This window comes from Cornus florida, unplaced genomic scaffold, assembly GCF_030987335.1.
Source record: "Cornus florida cultivar Cherokee Brave unplaced genomic scaffold, ASM3098733v1 CherokeeBrave_3.0.0_Hap2_Chr11, whole genome shotgun sequence".
NCBI classification, from domain to species: Eukaryota; Viridiplantae; Streptophyta; class Magnoliopsida; order Cornales; family Cornaceae; genus Cornus; species Cornus florida.
Genome location: NW_026775581.1, coordinates 77,037,450 through 77,059,453, shown reverse-complemented (window position 1 = coordinate 77,059,453; position 22,004 = coordinate 77,037,450). Strand labels below are relative to the sequence as shown.

At 32.3% G+C, this 22,004-nt stretch overlaps 1 protein-coding gene across 1 annotated transcript; it reads left to right on the top strand.

Moving 5' to 3' along the window:
• The first annotated feature begins 4,376 nt into the window (after window positions 1-4,376).
• LOC132284112 (chaperone protein ClpB4, mitochondrial-like) lies at window positions 4,377-14,197 on the top strand. The gene is made up of 8 exons (XM_059786182.1): window positions 4,377-4,701; window positions 4,851-5,043; window positions 7,662-7,716; window positions 9,000-9,150; window positions 11,409-11,720; window positions 12,011-12,147; window positions 12,242-13,132; window positions 13,708-14,197. Exons 1-8 carry the CDS (start codon window positions 4,530-4,532, stop codon window positions 14,017-14,019), a joined length of 2,223 nt encoding a protein of 740 aa, XP_059642165.1. The 5' UTR covers window positions 4,377-4,529; the 3' UTR covers window positions 14,020-14,197.
• Window positions 14,198-22,004: the final 7,807 nt, after the last annotated feature.

The window sequence follows — 22,004 nt, the reverse complement described above, 5'->3', positions numbered from 1 at the left end:
ATATAAAATCAAAATTTTCGTATTCAACTATTTCATAAAAAATAAAATCAATTCGAATCGATGAGGCCTTTAAACTCAAAATTTGTTGCTGCATTGCAATGGTCAAATGAAGTTCACAAGACTCTCCATAACACACAGCCAACCCACACTATAGATATGGGAAATGGGTTGGGCCACTGGAAAATGCGACGGGACTGGGATGGCGGGCCGAAATTGTTCAAAATCATCTATCGAGAATAAACAATTTTAGTACCAAAAAATAAATTAATTAATTATTCTATAAAAAAAATAAATAAATAACATGTATTTGTTTCTTTTTATTCAAATTTCATGTTTACTTTTGTAAGGGTATCTATGAAAGTTTGAGTGTAAATTTTATTTCTAATGTAGTAAGAGTATATATAATTTAATAAGGGTATAAATGAAAGATTTAGTGAATTAGGATTTAAGTGAACAAAAAAACTCAAAAGTATAAATTATTGGTCCTAAAAGAATTTTTGTAGGACTTATTTTCACTCAATAGAAAAAAAAAAGGATTTATGATAATTTTCCCTAAAAAAGTTTGTAAGAAAGCAACGTCCCACAACTTAATTGAAAGCAATAGGCTAATAGCCACAAAAGAAATTCCTTTAACATGAAAACATCCATCAAATAATGAATAAACCATTGAAATAATTAATATATATATTAAGACTTGGAACAGAGGCATGCTTTTTATCAATATTATTTTATACAGTTATAAATATTAAAATTATTAAAAGTTTCACATTAATTGTTTATGTATGTATATGTGTGTATTCTTATTGATAAATGTGTATATAATTACATGTCAAGCATATATATGTTGAGAAAAGGAAAAGCCATAGAAATTATTTTGTTCTTTAACATCTCTTATTGATATTGAGGAATGAACCATAACTAAAATTAAAATAAATAAAAGATGTAGATGTATAAATAACCTCAATATTAATAAAGTACGGATATTTTTGGATTCATGCTCCCATCATCATCTATTCTCCACGGTTGAAATCAATTTTTTAATAAATATTTATTTTCACTAATAGGAATGAAGTTAACAAATAGAATTACAATTAAAAAAAAAAGGTTAGCAATAACCTTAATATTAAAAATAAAAAATATTGAGAAATTAGGAAAGAGAACTTACATAATGTGTGTGTGATCTGATGTGCGCAATCCTATTGTAAGCAAGCGAAGTGGACCAATTATATGAAAACTGGTATTACATACATGCGCATGAGGGTATTCAGAGGTGATTTTAATTCATATGATAGAAACCATTTCACCATGCATGTATGTAAAATAAGTCAACATATATTTTTTTATTAGGTTTAACAATCTTTCATGGGTAAATATTTTAAAACAACGCCAAAATAGAAATTGCAATGATGATATTCAAAGGTGATTTTAAGGAAAAAGACTCGATATGACCTTTCTCCAAAACAAATTACTTATCAAGAAATCAGATGTTGAAATGGTAAAAAAACATGCAAACATTATGATCCATTTGACATACGTTTTGTTATTATTATAAGTGTTTTGATTTTGCATTTTGAATTCGTATCACGTTTGGGGTAGGCTAATATGGTATTGAACAATGTGAAAATAAGTTGAAATTATTGACCCAAACCCTTGTCACCAATTAACGTGATGAGATGCTTTAAGTGTTTTAAAATGCCATATTATGTAGGTTATTGCTGGGTGGTTTCAGGTAACTTTGGCTCCATTGTTGCAGGAGATGGAATAGTTTCATTAGGGTACAATACAATGTGTAGAGTATTAGGTCACAAAAACTTACACAGACTAAGCTTTCTAAAGATGAATAAATTGACTCTGGTAACCTTTTTTGTACCATGGAAGATGTCCTCTTGACAGTTTTCCAGCTGTGTAGTTAACTAATCTCGATTCTCTATCAGTTATATGATTATTATAAATAAAAAACAAATAAGATATTTAAATTTAAAAGGGTGAGAAGACGACTGAACAATTTCCATATATGTATTTTTATCCCTCTTGAGAGCATTTACAACCTTTGCGTATACATATATATTTTTGTGTAAATCTGATGTGTCATAATAGATTTACGCATAAATTTTGGATTATTTATTTTTAACTTTAGTGGTTGTTTTATATATTTTGTGTAAAAATATATACCTCAATAACAATTAACATCATGCAAGTGCCCCACATAATTTTTATAAATTTACTTAATATAGGGTTGATTTGTTAATGGAATGAGAATGAGGGATAAAAAATGAAATATGCTGATTTGGCTGTATAAAAAAGTTGTGTAAAATACACAATTTTATATATTGATAACATGGTAGTGTATCTTAATAGTCTAGAGATAAAAAAATTGAGATAAAAAAATTAAAAAAATTACACATAATACGTAATAGTGTATATTTTACAAAAAAAAAAGTATTTTAACAGAATGCTAAGAGCATCTTGGTTTGTTAAAATATTTTTTTGTGTAAAATATACACTGCCACCTATAATGTGTAAATTTTTTCCATCTCCAACAGTGTGTTAAGATACATCGCCATATCACCAATGTGTAAAAAGGTTGTTTATTTTACACAATATTTTTATACTGCCAGATCAACATATTTCCTTTCTCAACTCTCTTTCTCGTTCCATTAAAAAATCAACCATATATTAATTAGGTTTGTAAAAATTATGTGGGGTTCACACATGGTTGATTGTTATTGGGAGATATATTGGTATAAAATAACTGTTGGAGCTAAAATTAAATAATCAAATATTTTGTGTAAATTTATCATGACATATCAAATTTACACAAAAATATATATATACACACAACTATTGGAGATGCTTTAACGATATAAACAGTATAACCACAATAAAAAATAGGAGTCACTATAATGATTTTCAAATCACAAAATCCAAGACAATGGACAAAGGGTTGAATTCGATAATTATCCAATTTGATTGTTAAATTATTATGTGAAAAAAAGAAAGAAAGGGATTTTAACTCATAAGGTTGAATATTAAGACCGATTTGATTGAAGAATGTGGTGTCATGAATTGAAGGGGCTTATTGCTGACTTTTTTTATTATTGTTATTATTAATTTTGTGAGCGCTCTATACCTCACAAGTGTGACTAAATCCGGTGATTTATGGTTATGGCTGCAACTTGGGTGGATTAACCCAGCTCAGCCCAATGCCAATCCAGGAATTTTGAAATTTAGACATGCAATTCACAAATCGGGCTCATATTTAGGTTGGGTTTTGTCAAAACCAGACATATTCGGGTTAGGCTCGGGCTCAACCCGAACCCAACCCAAAACCCAAAATTAATTAATTATTATTATTATTATTTTTTCTTTGTCTTTCTCTCTCCGCCGCCGCCGTCCCTCGCCCTCAGCCGCCGATCCGTCGCTGATCCACCGCCGCCGCCTCTGCCGCCAAATGGTGTATAAATATATAAACTCACACACACAAACATATATACACACACATTTATATTAATATGCAAACATATATATAGAGAGATAAATCCACCATAAGATGTTCCCACCGGCGCCCTTTCGTGATCCAGCATGATGATTACACATACACTTTGCCTACGACAATCCTCACTTAAGGGGTAAAAATAAAACCCCAAAATGTCAACACAAAACTAGAAGGCGTGAACAAAATAGTCCCTAGAAGGAGATATGGGTTTTGATTTTTGGAACAATCTGAAATGATATGCCGATATGGGTTTTGATATAGGTAATAGGTTTTGAACTTTTGATTCTTGCAGACAGATAGATAAACTGAAATATATGGGTTTTGAACTTCTGATTCTTGTTGATTTTGTAGTTTGCAATTACAGAGAGAGAGAGAGAGAGAGAGAGAGAGAGGGGGCAATTTGAGAGGTGAGAACGAGAATAAAGATGGAGGCGACTGAGCTGAAATGATTTGCCCTTAAAATATATATATATTTTAATAATAATATAATCAAATATATATATATATATATATAAATTTTTTTTAAAAAAACTCAACCCATCAACCCGACCTAATCCTCCCGAAAATATTCGATAAATATTCGATTCAGATTATAACCACATCCCATGTTGAATACAATTTGTGTTGGCCCAACCCAACCTAATTCGGATTGAGGTTGGGTTGAGGCCGGGCTGGGTTGGGCCAGCCCAACCCAATTGAGATAAACAATCAATGAATGGGCCTCTCAAATCCTCTGGACTAGAGATGGCTTTCCCCACTGTTGAAAGTTACCCAAAAAAAAAGATATTATTGTAATTTCATAAAATTTTGTCAATAAATTAATTATTTCCTAATATTTTGTAAAATCTAACCCAATGGTATATAAGTTCAACCAAAGAAAGTTTTTGTTTTGGGTAGGTCTCTTCTCCAACCCTGTGACAATGTATCACAAAACCCTATATAAGTCTTTCTTCTTCTTCTCCTTCTTCCCAAAACCCTACATTTCTACTACAAAAACCGCAGAATATATACAAAGTAACCCTAATATTCTTCCATGGCTTTCAAAATTGCCAAGTTTGCTTATTCTGCCATTAATCCTTCCAAGACCTTGTCAATTTCACCCTATTCTCTCTGTCATTTTCGGTTCTCCTCGTATTATTCATCTTCTTCAGATTCATCTTCCTCGGATTCATGTGTTTCAGATTCATGTTCTTCGGATTCCTATTGTAAGCAATGAATTATTTGGATTTGGTATTCCTAATAGAATTGAAGTTATTATTGTTTTATCGGGCATGTTCGGAACTAATTAAATACGTTCGGTTTTTTTTTATTAAGCTCACCATATATTTGTTGTTTAATTTTGTGCGATGTGTAGGTGATAAAGATAGTGAGCTACTCAAAAGATTTGGTACTGACTTGACTGAACTCGCTAAAAATGGCGAGCTCGATCCGGTTATTGGTAGAGATTATCAAATTCGACGTTGTATGCGAATATTATCGAGGAGAATGAAAAATAACCCTCTTCTTATTGGCGAGGCTGGGGTTGGAAAGACTGCAATTGCTGAAGGGTATGTAACTTTCTTATCCTTATTGTTAATGTTTGAGTTAAATATACAAACTTCAATTTGTTTGACTTAAATTTTTATTTTTTTTTCCCTATAAAAAAAATTGAGTGATGCACATCTTTTAATTTGAAATGCCTTTGTTAACTTAACATTTATTTACCAAATGGTTTTATTTTTATAGAATAAATTGGCCTTAATTGAAATGAAATCAAATTACTCAAATTAAAGTCAAATGAACATGAAATGCGAGAGATGGTCACTATTGGGTCTCCATCTAGTTCTTTGCATTTGGCTCTCCAAATCAAAGAAGACGAAGAAGGAACAGAAGATTTGATATACCGCATCATATATATATATATATATATATATATATAGTGATAAGGCATTGACAAATTAGCAGAATCATTTGAAATTGATCAAATTTGACGTTGTAAGACTTCTATATTATCCAATTATACAAGTATTCAATTTTATTTATGAAAATAGTAGATTTAATCTGATATGTGGATTGATTTTTTAGTCCCACAATTTGGTGACAAATTGATAAATAAGAAATTTGTAGACCATAAATTGATTAAGAAATTTGGAGTCCATAAGTTGATTAGTGAATTGAGGTTTTAAAAAACTGATATGTTAATCCACCCCATCCGTTCAAATTTATAAAACTTTTATAAATACATATATAATGTACACTATTTCTATTATTATTATTATTATTGTAAGTTTTACTACCTTTTAATCTCAAAGACCTACTTTAATCTTCTTCTTCTTTTTTCTAAATTACTTTAATCTTCATTTCACTTTAACGGTTTTAGCTTTTTAATATTTTTTTTTTTTTGTTATTTAAATTGTTAGAAGTGGTGGGCTGTCCTCATAACAAACCTTTCTAATAACAAACCACTGAATATTTTTAGTGAAAAAAATTCTTAATTTTGATATACTATAATCAAATGAATATCTTCTCCGGCGGCTTCCTCCGTAGTTTCAACGTCAAATGGTGTCTTCTACTCCGGTGAGTGGATCTTTCTGTCTCTGTTCTTTATTGTCTCTCGCTTACTGTCTCTGTTCTTTTCATCACCGAGAGAGTGACACACAACAACGCTATTTGTCTTCACTCTGTTCATCTTTCCCCTCTTTCTGGGTTCATCACAGTTCGCTGTTCATCACCACTCTGACTCTCTCTCTCTCTATCACAATAATTTAGTGTGTCTTCACTGTTTTGAGTAACTGATAAACTAAACCCTAGACTGTTTTTGAAATGTCTGTAATGGGACAAGGTACTGGGTGAGCTGGGGATAACACTGTCATTGGTATGTCCACTCAATAAAAGTGCCCCATTTCAATTTGTTGAGAGTAACATTTTTGTTTTTTTATTTATATAAAATAAAACTAAGTGCATTTTCATTGTATGGATATACCAATGTTGTGATGCCAAGTTCATCCAATATCTACTCCTGCAATATTAAAGTAATTTCATCCTAAAATTCGGATGTCCCTGGTTCACAGGGAGGTAATTTGCTAATTGTAAGATTTAAAAAAAAAAATTGAGCGGAGTGTAATTAGACCGAACACATCAGGCGAAACTAGTGAATTTAACCCCCAATGCCTATTTCCTGTTAATACTGTCAAGAACAGATTCATGTGATGCTTCTTTTAGAAATTATAATCACTTAGGGGCCATTTTCTAGTTGAGTGTTAAAATACTTTGTGAACTCAGGTTTGAATCCTGATAGTAGCGACCTTGTGAAAATCAGTTACTAATGTTAGGAAGTTTGCCTCTCTCTGCAACATTGATTAAGGGAACCACACTGGGTGATGACCCTTTTAAAGAAAATTGTAATCATTTACCCAAACGTGAAGTAGAGTTTGTAATTTGAAAAATAGTGTATTCTGTAAATACTACTGGTAGGATTTTTTTTTTGTTCTACAGAATTTGGAGGCCTAATTTTCACTATTGGGATGCCCTTGCCTCTCAAATATATATATATATATATATATATATATATATATATATATATATATATATATCATTAAATACATATAAAGACGAGAAAAGGAACACGAGTCTTGCATAATCTGTAGGTTACATCTGTTAGTAATACTGGGAGGACTAAAACTAGCTTAAGCAAGAAACTTTCTTTTGTAATGATGCCATCACTCTGCCTTTGCATGCTTGGTGTCATCCTTTTCTCTGATGATAGAAAATTTGGACTTGTGCAAGTTTCATGTATTATCCTCTGACATGTCTTGTCTTAAGCTTAAAACAGTGAGGATGGTTGCTTTTGGTAGTTACCCGTCGCCACAAAATCTGTTGTCCGAATCTTTGAGAATATAATGTAAATTTTAGGACTTGTTGTAGATGTCTTTCTTAATCTGAACCAAAGTGCGGGAAATGGATTAGCTAGAGAATTAACTAGACCCATCTATTGACTGCAGAAACATCAATTTATTTAATGTATGTGAATTAGTTATTGTCCATGCTGGTAAAATTTTTTTTGAAAATTCCTGCCAATATTTTATTTTTTTTTTTTATTTTTTTTTTTCTTTCAATAGCTTTCCAATTAGTATTCCAAATTATGTGATTTTTTATATTTTGGTTCAAACTTTGAGTTACTTTGCAGGATAGCTCAGCGAATTGTGAGTGGGGATGTTCCAGAACCTCTATTGAACCGACAGGTTGTTGGCATTTTATACTTATTCTAATTTTCTTTTTAGTTGAAAGTTTTTACTTATTTTATTCAAATGTGTTAAAGATATCTTGTTTGTTATGATTATTTGTTGTCTGGTTCTGGTATGTATGTTAGTGTCTATTTTTCTTGCAGTGGCTCAATTTTGTCTTCCTTGGATGTGGTAGTTTAATGGCATGATGACCAAACAAATATATGAACTACGTGATACTTTGTCATGATATTTCAAGATCTAGAAAAATAGTTTAAATTTGACAAAATTATGCTAAGAAAATTCAAAATTGAAGGAATCACAAAATATATGAACTTCAATAAAATGTAGGTTTTTTTGCGTATTACTCAAAACTAGATTCTTTAAAGGTGGATAATGTAGTGCAATTTAGATTGAAAGAAATTAAGAGTGAATAAAATAATAATAGATTGAAGATAGAAATTAAGAGTGAAACAACAAAATTATATACGTGGTTCGGCCTATAGTTTATATCCATGGCACATAAAGCCCAATGGTTTACATCACTTTTATTATATCCCCTCTTAGTTTTTTGTTTACAAAAACCACCTCTATTTGTAGGTGAAAGAATACAAGTGATAAATATGAAAAACACATCGATGGAGGATTCATAAAATCAATCCTTAAATCAGCGCTATTAAGGCTTAAATTACACCTATGAATATACCCTCCCAACACCCCTCCAACTTGAAGCTAAATACGAAGTTGTCAAGAGTCCGAGACGAGTAGATCCAAAGGTCCGAGATGAGTTGATCCGGATTACAAAATTCAAGCGAAACAGAGGAGAGTCAAACGAGCTAGAGTAGGGTATGATATAAACCTGCTATGATACCGTGTTGATAAATAAAATAAAAATTGAGGAGAGAATTTAATAATGAAACAACACAAGGATATACGGTGGTTTAGCCACTACGGGCTACATCACTTTTATTATATTGTCTCTTAGTTTTTTGTTTGTTTACAATGACCACCTCTATTTTTAGGTGAAATAATACAAGTGATAAATATGGAAAACACATTGATGGACAATTCCTAAAGTCAATCCCATAAATCACTCCTATCAATGTTTTATCAAGGGTTAAATCATTCCTTATCAATATACTCTCCCAACAGTTTCGATTGGCAAATATGGATTGTAACCAACAACTTTCAACTAATAATACTAATGCTATAAGGAGAATTTTTGTAATATTTTATCAGAATATTTAACTATTTTTGTCATCCTTGTAATAATTGTTTGCATTCTGTCTTGTACTTTGCAGGTGATCTCATTGAATGTATTTTCACTAGTGGCTGGAACTAAATATGTTGGAATGTTGGAGAAAAAAATGGAAAAAATTCTGAAGGAAGTTTCTGATGCAAAAGGGAAAATAGTTTTATTCATTGATGAGATCCACACTATGGTTGGTGCAGGTGTGTCTTCTACTTAGAATCATCTAATAGCAGTTATAATTAGAAGGCCATTACTTAGTGTTGTCCCTATAATCAAGGTTGCTTGAAGGAATGCACTGAGTAGAAACCTACACATTATTTGCAAAAATGGCTTTCCTCGTGCTTGAACCCACATCCTCATGCTTGGCAGCCTAAATTTTTTTAACTACATCAAGCAATGACTCCCCACATAGAAACTGTAGCGCAATTGTGAAAATTCTCTTCCTTGATGCTTTTCTTTCTTAATTTTTTATTCTAATGCATTATATGAGTTAATGGTCAGAACCATAATACAGGTGTGAATATTCTTGATAGGGTGAAGAAGATATATTTTGTAAGCTCGTGATTGTTACATGTTTACTTTAGAAACTTAATAGTATGACCTAGTGGTGCATTTGGTAGGCTGTATGCATCTTATAGTGTAAATCACGGTTTCTTGTTATTTTGGTATAGCACTTCATTTCTAGAAACTCAAAATTTTCATCTATAAATTAGTTCTCGTTGGAGGAAAAAATGGCAATCAATTGGCAGATTTGAGCAAATGCTTTGAATTAATTAAATCAAAGTATACTTATATAAATTATAAAATTTCTTAATCAAATTATGCTTTCACCCTGTTACATTACTTATCCATTCCGAAGATTCTACCCATTAATTAGTAACTAATTTTGTTGGGGTTAATATATGATTTTATTCATTTGTGGCTGGAAGATTTTGTTACATGAAGAGTTGGAGGGATAAGAAAGTATGTTTCTTGGCCGAGGTATTGTGAATTGCATCAACTTTCTTTCAAACTCGTTCATTTATATTTATATATTTTATAATTTTGAATATATTATCTGTTTTGGCCTTGTTCTTACTTTACCCTTTCTTTTTATTGTTTTAAATACTTTTTTTTTTTTTTCCTTTTTTTTTTCACATTCTTCCATTTTTAATAAGTTCCATTTAGCTAATAAAAATCAAATTATAAGTATTTAGACTTTTGCACATTTCTAGTTAGTCAGGTGAAGAAGTAAAATCAATTTTGCATCTGTCATAATAGATTAAGAGAAGAAGTCAACAATGCATCTGTCTAGAGGAAAAAATGTTGACACACAACCTGCTCAATCTAAGCAAGAAATGTCACAAAAACAACCTGCTAAATCTAAGCAAGAAACCTCACTAAAGTAATTTATAGGAAACCTCTCCATTCTTGTACCATTAATTTCCCGAGCTATATTTCTGCAAATTGTGCAGTAAACTTATCTTTGATGTAAAGGTTTATTTTTCATAATTTGATCCTTATTTTGGGTATCTTTTGTGAAATGAAATTTGAACAAACATAAATATATAAGAAGACTATATATCATGTTAATGAGGACCTTGTTTCAAGAAGTCTGTTGCCTGGCACCTTACCACTTGACCCCCTTTCTCATTACAAACCCTTCTTTCATCTACTAATCTTATTGCTGGGTCCTGTTTGTGGGATTGGGAAATATAAATATCGCCCACTCTTAAAGCATCTTCTTTGTTATATTATGTGGTATTTTCTTTCCCATTAGATGGATCTATATACATTTATATATCTATATGTATATATATATTTCAAATGAACAGCTTGAAAACTTGTTGATTCTAACAACTGATTTCCAGATCTTATGAACTCTTGAATTCATAGAAGTAGGTCTCCAACTTATAAATGGGCATGTCCTAAACTCAAAAGAAAGAAGGGAAACTCTTGTGACGAAAAGAGATGTAACTTGAACAAGAAGAGAAGAGAATAATTTGGACAAAAGAAATGAAATGGCTTATACAAATCTGTTTCTCCAGTAACCTCATAACCATCAAGCAAAACTGATGGAATTATCTTACATAAATCTTTTCTAAGTGTTAGGAAATTGATTGCATCAAGTTTTGACAATTAAGAAGAGGAATTAACTATTTAGCAGTTTTATGGATGGATAAAAAGGCCACTATCCATTGTTGGTTTGTCGCTGTGGGGATCTGCGAGGAAAGACCGGACCCAGACCTAACTTTTGGTAGTTATTTTGCTCAAAGTGGCTTTTTATATACTCAGACCAGTATATCACGCTTGTCAGTCTGAACTTTCACCATTTCACTAAGTAATCACCATGCGTTTTATGTATTGATAGTAAGTTTATGTCATGTCATGTGTGAATGTGCTCACCTTGGTGTCCTTTTTTGTTCTATTTCAAATATTTGTTGAATTGGTGGTAATTTTAGTCCTAATTAATTTGTAGGTTCTGCTGAGGATAGCAACCTTGATGTTGCAAACATTTTGAAACCAGCACTAGGCCGAGGTAAGCTTCAATGCATAGGAGCGACCACCTTAAAAGAGTACAGTAGGTATATGAAAAAGGACTCTGCTCTTGAACGTAGATTCCAGCAAGTGTTCTGTGATCAGCCTTCTGTACAAGACACAATCTCCATTCTTCAGGGATTGCGCAAGCGCTATGAGTTGCATTATGGTGTTAAAATATCAGACAAGGCCCTAGTTTCAGCAGCAGTACTTGCAGACCGGTATATCATGGATCGTTTTTTGCCTGATAAAGGTATCTTTTGGTTTAATAATTCCCATTTTTTTTTTCAATTTGGCATGAGTACACTAAAAGCAAGTAATCTTCATTTATGCTTGTAAACTAACTTCTAGTGACGATTTCATGTTCTCTATTGTTGTTCCTATTTAATACGGAGTACTCTTTTGCAATTATGAGATGCTTCATGGCTCTTAGTTGCACTAGATTTATTTATGGGATGAAAACTCCCTTATACAGATGAACACTTGCTATAATAATTTGGACACTTACCACACTCTGCTAAATCTCTGTCTCTGTTTTTTCAGCCATTGATCTTGTTGATGAAGCTGCTGCAAAGCTGAAAATGGAGACCACTGCAAAGTCTACGGAATGGGAAGAACTTAAAAAAATGTTGCAGAGTGAGAAGGATCTCATTACTAAAATTGGTTCAACTAAAAACGAGGTAATTTTTTCCTTGTGTAGAATCTCCAAAGCTAATTAAACTCACATTTCTTTTCTTCCCATCTCTGACATATATTTTTTAAATCATTTAATAGATTGATAGGGTTAAGAAAGAGACAGAATCCCTGAATAATGCTGCTGCGTCACTTCAGAAGCAGCTGGAAGAAGCTGAGAAGAACTTTGAGGACTTACAAAAGTCCAAAAGCTGTTTGGTCTGCGAAGAAGTATCTGACCATAATATTAAAGAGGTTTTAGTTGAATGCACTGGTATACCATTATCAGACATTTCAGAGTCAGACATGGAGAAGTTGGTCATAATAGAAGAGATTCTACATCAAAGGGTTATTGGTCAAGAAGTTGCAGTAAAATCAGTTGCTGATGCTATTCGATGTTCAAGGGCTGGAATGTCTGATCCGAAAAAACCAATAGCGAGTTTCATGTTCATTGGCCCTACTGGTGTTGGTAAGACTGAGCTTGCCAATACCTTAGCTAGTTACCTCTTTAACACAGAAACAGCACTTGTGAGAATCGACATGAGTGAGTATATGGAAAGTGATTCTGTTTCCCGCTTAATTGGTGCATCTCCTGGTTTTGATTGTCCTCAGGAGGGACAGCTTACTGAAGCAGTTCTCCACAGACCTTATTCTGTTATTCTATTCGACGAGATTGAGAAAGCACATCCTGATGTGCTCAATATCTTGTTACAGCTTTTGGGTGATGGAAGGGTAACTGATTCAAGCGGTAGGACTGTCAACTTTAAAAATTGTATGGTGATAATGACATCGAATATTGGGTCCGAAAATATCCTAAGAATTTTTGAAAATAGCAAGGATGACAGCAAGGAATCAATATATGATACAATGAAAAGGCAGACTATGCAGTTGGCTAGAGAAGCATTTAGGGATGACTTCATGAATCGTGTTGATGAGTTTATTATTTTCCATCCTCTGAACTGCGACGAAATTGGTAGAATTGCCGAAATACAGGTAACTTCTCTTCTAAAGTATTTTTCATTTTCACTCACTTTAGTCCACATCATTTTGTTTCATTACATGTTTCTCTAATCAATCTGCTTTGAGGCATTAATCTCCTTGAGTTAAGTCGAGCCTTTTAAGGGGTCCATATTGTGAAACTAAATCCGTTGATGCCTTGTGTCAAAGTGTTCAAGTATTACCTTAGATCGCTACATGGTTATAATCTTACACTTTATTTGATATTGTCTTTTACTTTTTTTGATGCATTAGGAGAGTTGAGCCTCGAAAGTATAGGTTGAGATACCAACATCACTGGGGCCTACTAGGCCGTTGGTACTTGTATTGTATATGACATTGTTATTGTTGCTTCAATAATGAATCTACTGCATGCATGTTTCTTCAATCTACTATCTTCCCATATGTGATGTTGAGCGTTCAAGTCCCCTACATAATTGTTATCGGTTGATGCTAAAACCAGTTAATTATTCTGATCAGCTCACCACTACTTGGTCAAAATCCACGCCCGTGTATTTTAATTATTTAAAATGACTAGGGTTACTAACATCGATACTAATTATGTGTTTCAGTTGAACTCCTTGAAAGATAGACTTAAAGAGAAGAAAATTGATCTCCGCTACACAAAGGAAGCTATTGATGTTATAGCAAAATTGGGATTTGACCCGGATTTCGGAGCCAGGCCTGTGAAAAGGGTGATACAACACATGGTTGCGAAAGAAATTGCAATGAGGGTATTCAGATGTGATTTTAAGGAAGAAGACTCGATTCTTATTGATGCTGACATGTCCCCATTAGCCAATGACCTTCCTCCCAATAACAGATTGCTTATCAAGAAATTGGATGTTGGAATGGTAGGACAACATGCAGTGAGATGTCTCTAGTGTTTTTAAATGCTACGTTATTTATGTAGGCTTTTGCTTTCAGGTAACTTTGGCGGGAAAATTATCTAGTTATATTTTTGTACCTTAATGACAATTAAGTCCTGTAAAAAATTTATTAGGACAAATGAGTCCTACTTTTGAGATCTATTTCTAATAAAGTTCTATAAAAGTTATAAAACTTGTTTTACCCTTTTCATTCATTAGTTGGGGACTTCTTCCTTTTTGATTATCGTACATCAGTAATGAGAAACATAAATGGAACGAGGCAATTCATAAACTGCTATATAGGTGGGAGGCTCATCTAATCTTTTTTTTTTTTTCAATATTTGTTTGATCTAATACTTGATAATAATAATATACTTAGCAACAACATATATAATTTTACCGAAAAAAAAAAAACATATAATCATTTTTCTTAAGTTTCCTTTCTCTAACACTAATAAATAGTTCTGCCTAAAAAAATATTATGAAGTCTTATTTTAAATATAAATATTATAAATAAATATTAAATAATTATATTATTAAATTTAATAATCCATCATTTTACTTTTTTTTTTTTTTTTTTACTATAAATGGATATAATAAAACACAAATTTATTTATTCATTTAGCACTTGAAATTATAAGGGTAGTTTTGGTATGTATAATCATTTTCTCTTTACTTTTATTCTATCCAAACTAACTAATTAATATTTTCCCATTATTTTTTTGAATAAATTTTCATGCTAATCAAATGCATGCTAGAAAATGGCCCAGCGGTATCACCCCTAATTGCTTTAACTTTCAACAAAAAAAAAATAATAATAAATAAAAAAAATGAAAAAAAAATAAAAAATTCTTTTCATTCATTTCACTTTCTTTTCGATCATTTTCTATTTCTTTTATTTTCTTACTTATTCCATCTAACAAAACGGAGCCTAAACCTTTTCAATGAATGTTCTGGTGTGATGGGATGAGAAATTATTAAACGGTCTCGGCCAATTACACTTGATACATTAGTAGATGCGTAAGCTTTATTTAGTTTTTTTCCTGATGTGTCAAGTATTGCTTCGCCGGGATCATGTAATAATTTCTCGGTGTCGGGAATCCCAACAGTTTCGGGCTGGGAATCCACAATGTCTATCTCCCAGAATATAATAGTCTTTTCATCCACCATAGCAGCACTACACACCAATGGATCTAACGAACTTGCACTGTGCAATACTCTCCCCGACTCAAATGTGCACCTATACTAATAAAATAATGAACCTGACTCGATCTGAACCACTTGGTTCGGACCATTGGCTACAACTCACTTGGGTTCAAGTGGTTTGTAGGGAGAGAGGAGATAGAATTTTAAAATCGGTAATTCAAAAGTTTTCTGAGTGTAAATATTCAATTAAGTTTTCTGAGTGTAAATATTCAATTGGGGATTGTGGATTTTTACAAATTAAATGGTGTCTTTTGTGATTGTGTGTATCACTTCAATTGCATCTTTTTTGCCTTACAGTAATTATCCCACGCAACCATTCACTCAATGCACCAGATTGGTCTAATGACCAATCTAAATGACCCAAGACGGACGGAGGGGTGGGCGAGGGGGGCCATGGCCCCAAACATGCTCTTAATTTTTTATTTCATATTATTCCCCCCACCCCACCCCACCCCACCGATTTTATATTTCTAGGTCCATCCCTCATTAGTGACCAGTTGCATATTAACCGAATACCTGATCATTCTTGTATTAACCAAATACCTATCTTCTAATAGTTCTTCTCTAAATATCTCCGTCTCTTCTGTTCTTTAAAACATTCCCTGTAGCTAAGATAATGGAAGGTGACCTATGCAGTAGAGAGTGAAAGGGACTCGTAGAGTAATTACACACGTAATGTCAGGTGATGGCAAGGTTACCCTTAAGCCCCATCACATTCTAGAGAAGATGCTATGGTATCGACTGTATTTTCTATTAGAGGATACATTAAAGGACGGATGGAATTTCCTATCAGCGTTAAAAGACATATATGATATTACCCTTCATAAGAGGAAGAATATTGTGGTGCTCACAACACGTCTTAGGCATGTAAAATCCAATCACCAAGCTACCATCAACATTGAGTTTCCTTAAGGGTGATTATAACAGGAAGATTTACCATTGTGGAAAGTTATTGCAACAGATCCTCTCTAAGGAAAGTTCTCTCCAAGCATCTACACGTATTAATTCTACGACTATTAATGTGCTACATTAACAACTTAACATTAAAACACGACACTTTCTTACTATTATGAAACTTTCATTTTCTATTAATAAATTCTAGGAAATTAGTATTATCCAAATTTGATATTTTTACATAAACCCTTAAAATAACTTTCTTACCGTTCTTAAACTTTCTTTTTCGATTTTCTCTACCATCAACAATCTTTGATTTTTACAATGGAAGATTTGCAAGATTAATCAAACATATATTTTTATTCACAAATTCTAAAAAAAATAGTATTGCTCAAATTTGAGATTTCTACATAAACCCTTAAAATAATTTTCTTACTCTGAAACTTTCTTTTTCAATTTTCTTTACCATCAACAATCTTTGATTGTTACAATTGAAGATTTGCAAGATTAATCTAACTTATATTTCTATTCACAAATTCTAGAAAAATTAGTATTGTCCAAATTTGAGATTTCTACATAAACCCTTGAAATAATTCCAATTTCTAAAGATCCATGCTATGTGAGATTGATAAAAGGATTGACCGGTTTTGAGAGAAGAATTCAATTATAGGAAGGAAACTGATCCCTAATAGGAAAATTGGTTGGAAAAGTGTAAGGGATTGATGTGCTTTAATCCAAATGTATTTAGTAGTAAAATAAGTTATTGATGTGGCGTCTTAGTAACTGTAGGATTAATACCTGTAGATGCTTGGAGATGACTTTCCTTGGAGAGGATCCGTTCCTGAGCTATTCACCGTTTATGTAAACTAATACACAGTACAGGGTTGGTTCTCATGGTTATGTTCATTTTGGCCTTGAACAATTCATGACAAGTTTTTTTTTTTTTGGTCTTAGGGCATGTGTATCGGCCCCAGAGAACATACATCATTTAAGTCACGAGTGCGGTTTGAAAGCAAAACCTTAAGAACTTACCTCTCGAATCCTTGCTAACGCCGATATGCTTATGAGGCAATTCATGACAAGATTAAAATCAAGGATTTAATTTGCTCCTTATTAAAAAATTAAAACACAATATCCAAATATATTGCTATTAAATTTGACCACAAACCAAATATAGTCCTATTAAAGGAATAATTACACTTACCACCTTTGTAAATTGCCTAAATGATGAGGACCTTCATTGTGATTTCAAATATAAAATTAACCTCTCTGTAAGTGTTGACTTTGACCCGAATGTGTTAAATGACTATTATATCCATTGTTCTTTTATTATTTTTTAATGTAAATTGTTTGTTTCTTAATGAACAAAATAGCATTTTATTGCTTTCTAAAGACATTTTAAGTAAATATTGAACATGACATTAACAGATAAAAGTGTCAGATTTTATGATTGAGGAGGTTAATGTTAGTCAAATTTGAATTAGAGGGGTGGTCAGTGTTAGATTTGAAACTAGAAGCAGGGAAAATAAATATAATTATCCCTAAATTAAACAAAGATGTTTTTATATATATATATATATCTAATATTCTTGATTTCCTCTTTTCTTCCCAAGCGAGCATTAAAGTGGATGGATGTTGGCAGAGCCCTTCCGTCCAAGAAGGTGCACCCAACCTCCTCGTTGTCGTGGTAGCTATTAAACATGAAAAAAATAGAGGGTAAAGTGAGCAAAATACCCCGGAGTTATTTTTTTTATTTTTTATTTTTTTTATCTATATATATATATATATATATTTGGTATATAAGTGCAATATTAAGTTTAAAAAAAAGATCAAAAAAGGGTTTGAGGTCAGTGCTTGGTTACAAATTTAGTCATGTGTATTAGTGCATTGCACATGACGTTTTTAATATATAAAATTTAAAAATACCCTTTTTCTTTCAATAATGCCCTTATAAATAAGAAGAAGAAAAAAAAAGGACACTTTAGTCATTTCACATCGAATTAATTTTTAATCTTTTTAGTATTCAAGCTCTTGCTCCCTCAAAAATTGAATATTAAGAATTTTTTCAAAATGATTGGGGATTATAGTGTTATACACTTTATACCATATAGGTGTTTTTTGCTCCCCAAAAATAAAAAATCAAAGCAGACAGGTTGGATGCGGTTTGACGCCCGTTTATGAGCTGGTTTATGCGGATTGTCATTGGACCTGGTCCATTTCTTTTTCCCGTATTTGTGCTCGCGCTAAAACCCAAGTTTTTAAAATTCCAAGTTTTATTTTGGTAGCACTTCTTCTTGTCCAAGTCATTTATTTAATTTTGGTAGATCTTCTTCTCCAAGTCTTTTTTTGTTTTTGTTTTTGTTTTGTAGATCTTCTTCTCCAAGTCTTTTTTTTGTTTTTGTTATCGGTTGATGCTAAAACCAGTTAATTATTCTGATCAGCTCACCACTACTTGGTCAAAATCCACGCCCGTGTATTTTAATTATTTAAAATGACTAGGGTCACTAACATCGATACTAATTATGTGTTTCAGTTGAACTCCTTGAAAGATAGACTTAAAGAGAAGAAAATTGATCTCCGCTACACAAAGGAAGCTATTGATGTTATAGCAAAATTGGGATTTGACCCGGATTTCGGAGCCAGGCCTGTGAAAAGGGTGATACAACACATGGTTGCGAAAGAAATTGCAATGAGGGTATTCAGATGTGATTTTAAGGAAGAAGACTCGATTCTTATTGATGCTGACATGTCCCCATTAGCCAATGACCTTCCTCCCAATAACAGATTGCTTATCAAGAAATTGGATGTTGGAATGGCAGGACAACATGCAGTGAGATGTCTCTAGTGTTTTTAAATGCTACGTTATTTATGTAGGCTTTTGCTTTCAGGTAACTTTGGCGGGAAAATTATCTAGTTATATTTTTGTACCTTAATGACAATTAAGTCCTGTAAAAAATTTATTAGGACAAATGAGTCCTACTTTTGAGATCTATTTCTAATAAAGTTCTATAAAAGTTATAAAACTTGTTTTACCCTTTTCAGTCATGAGTTGGGGACTTCTTCCTTTTTGATTATCGTACATCAGTAATGAGAAACATAAATGGAACGAGGCAATTCATAAACTGCTATATAGGTGGGAGGCTCATCTAATCTTTTTTTTTTTTTTTTTTTTTTTCAATATTTGTTTGATCTAATACTTGATAATAATAATATACTTAGCAACAACATATATAATTTTACCGAAAAAAAAAAACATATAATCATTTTTCTTAAGTTTCCTTTCTCTAACACTAATAAATAGTTCTGCCTAAAACAATATTATGAAGTCTTATTTTAAATATAAATATTATAAATAAATATTAAATAATTATATTATTAAATTTAATAATCCATCATTTTACTATTTTTTTTTTTTTTACTATAAATGGATATAATAAAACACAAATTTATTTATTCATTTAGCACTTGAAATTATAAGGGTAGTTTTGGTATGTATAATCATTTTCTCTTTACTTTTATTCTATCCAAACTAACTAATTAATATTTTTCCATTATTTTTTTGAATAAATTTTCATGCTAACCAAATGCATGCTAGAAAATGGCCCAGCGGTATCACCCTTTCTCCCCAAAGGGGAAGTCGGGGGTTCAAACCTCAATGGAGGTAGGGTGTGCGTAATTGCTTTAACTTTCAACAAAAAAAAATAATAATAAATAAAAAAAATGAAAAAAAAATAAAAAATTCTTTTCATTCATTTCACTTTCTTTTCGATCATTTTCTATTTCTTTTATTTTCTTACTTATTCCATCTAACAAAACGGAGCCTAAACCTTTTCAATGAATGTTCTGGTGTGATGAGATGAGAAATTATTAAACGGTCTCGGCCAATTACACTTGATACATTAGTAGATGCGTAAGCTTTATTTAGTTTTTTTCCTGGTGTGTCAAGTATTGCTTCGCCGGGATCATGTAATAATTTCTCGGTGTGGGGAATCCCAACAGTTTCGGGCTGAGGATAAGGGTGCATAATGGCCCATTCCGGCCAGCGATTTTGAGAACCCGGGCCCGCCCAGGATCGAGTTTGATTGTTCAGGGTCGGGCCTAGTGGTTCTGAACGATCTCCACAATATCTATCTCCCAGAATATAATAGTCTTTTCATCCACCATAGCAGCACTACACACCAATGGATCTAACGAACTTGCACTGTGCAATACTCTCCCCGACTCAAATGTGCACCTATACTAATAAAATAATGAACCTGACTCGATCTGAACCACTTGGTTCGGACCATTGGCTACAACTCACTTGGGTTCAAGTGGTTTGTAGGGAGAGAGGAGATAGAATTTTAAAATCGGTAATTCAAAAGTTTTCTGAGTGTAAATATTCAATTAAGTTTTCTGAGTGTAAATATTCAATTGGGGATTGTGGATTTTTATAAATTAAATGGTGTCTTTTGTGATTGTGTATATCACTTCAATTGCATCTTTTTTGCCTTACAGTAATTATCCCACGCAACCATTCACTCAATGCACCAGATTGGTCTAATGACCAATCTAAATGACCCAAGACGGATGGAGGGGTGGGCGAGGGGGGCCATGGCCCCAAACATGCTCTTAATTTTTTATTTCATATTATTCCCCCCACCCCACCCCACCCCACCGATTTTATATTTCTAGGTCCATCCCTCATTAGTGACCAGTTGCATATTAACCGAATACCTGATCATTCTTGTATTAACCAAATACCTATCTTCCAATAGTTCTTCTCTAAATATCTCCGTCTCTTCTGTTCTTTAAAACATTCCCTGTAGCTAAGATAATGGAAGGTGACCTATGCAGTAGAGAGTGAAAGGGACTCATAGAGTAATTACACACGTAATGTCAGGTGATGGCAAGGTTACCCTTAAGCCACATCACATTCTAGAGAAGATGCTATGGTATCGACTGAATTTTCTATTAGAGGATACATTAAAGGACGGATGGAATTTCCTATCAGCATTAAAAGACATATATGATATTACCCTTCATAAGAGGAAGAATATAGTGGTGCTCACAACACGTCTTAGGCATGTAAAATCCAATCACCAAGCCACCATCAAGATTGAGTTTCGTTAAGGGTGATTATAACAGGAAGATTTACCATTGTGGAAAGTTATTGGAACAGATCCTCTCTAAGGAAAGTTCTCTCCAAGCATCTACACGTATTAATTCTACGACTATTAATGTGCTACATTAACAACTTAACATTAAAACACGACACTTTCTTACCATTATGAAACTTTCATTTTCTATTCATAAATTCTAGGAAATTAGTATTATCCAAATTTGATATTTTTACATAAACCCTTAAAATAACTTTCTTACCGTTCTTAAACTTTCTTTTTCGATTTTCTCTACCATCAACAATCTTTGATTTTTACAATGGAAGATTTGCAAGATTAATCAAACATATATTTTTATTCACAAATTCTAAAAAAAATAGTATTGCTCAAATTTGAGATTTCTACATAAACCCTTAAAATAATTTTCTTACTCTGAAACTTTCTTTTTCAATTTTCTTTACCATCAACAATCTTTGATTGTTACAATTGAAGATTTGCAAGATTAATCTAACTTATATTTCTATTCACAAATTCTAGAAAAATTAGTATTGTCCAAATTTGAGATTTCTACATAAACCCTTAAAATAATTCCAATTTCTAAAGATCCATGCTATGTGAGATTGATAAAAGGATTGACCGGTATTGAGAGAAGAATTCAATTATAGGAAGGAAACTGATCCCTAATAGGAAATTGGTTGGAAAAGTGTAAGGGATTGATGTGCTTTAATCCAAATGTATTTAGTAGTAAAATAAGTTATTGATGTGGCGTCTTAGTAACTGTAGGATTAATACCTGTAGAAG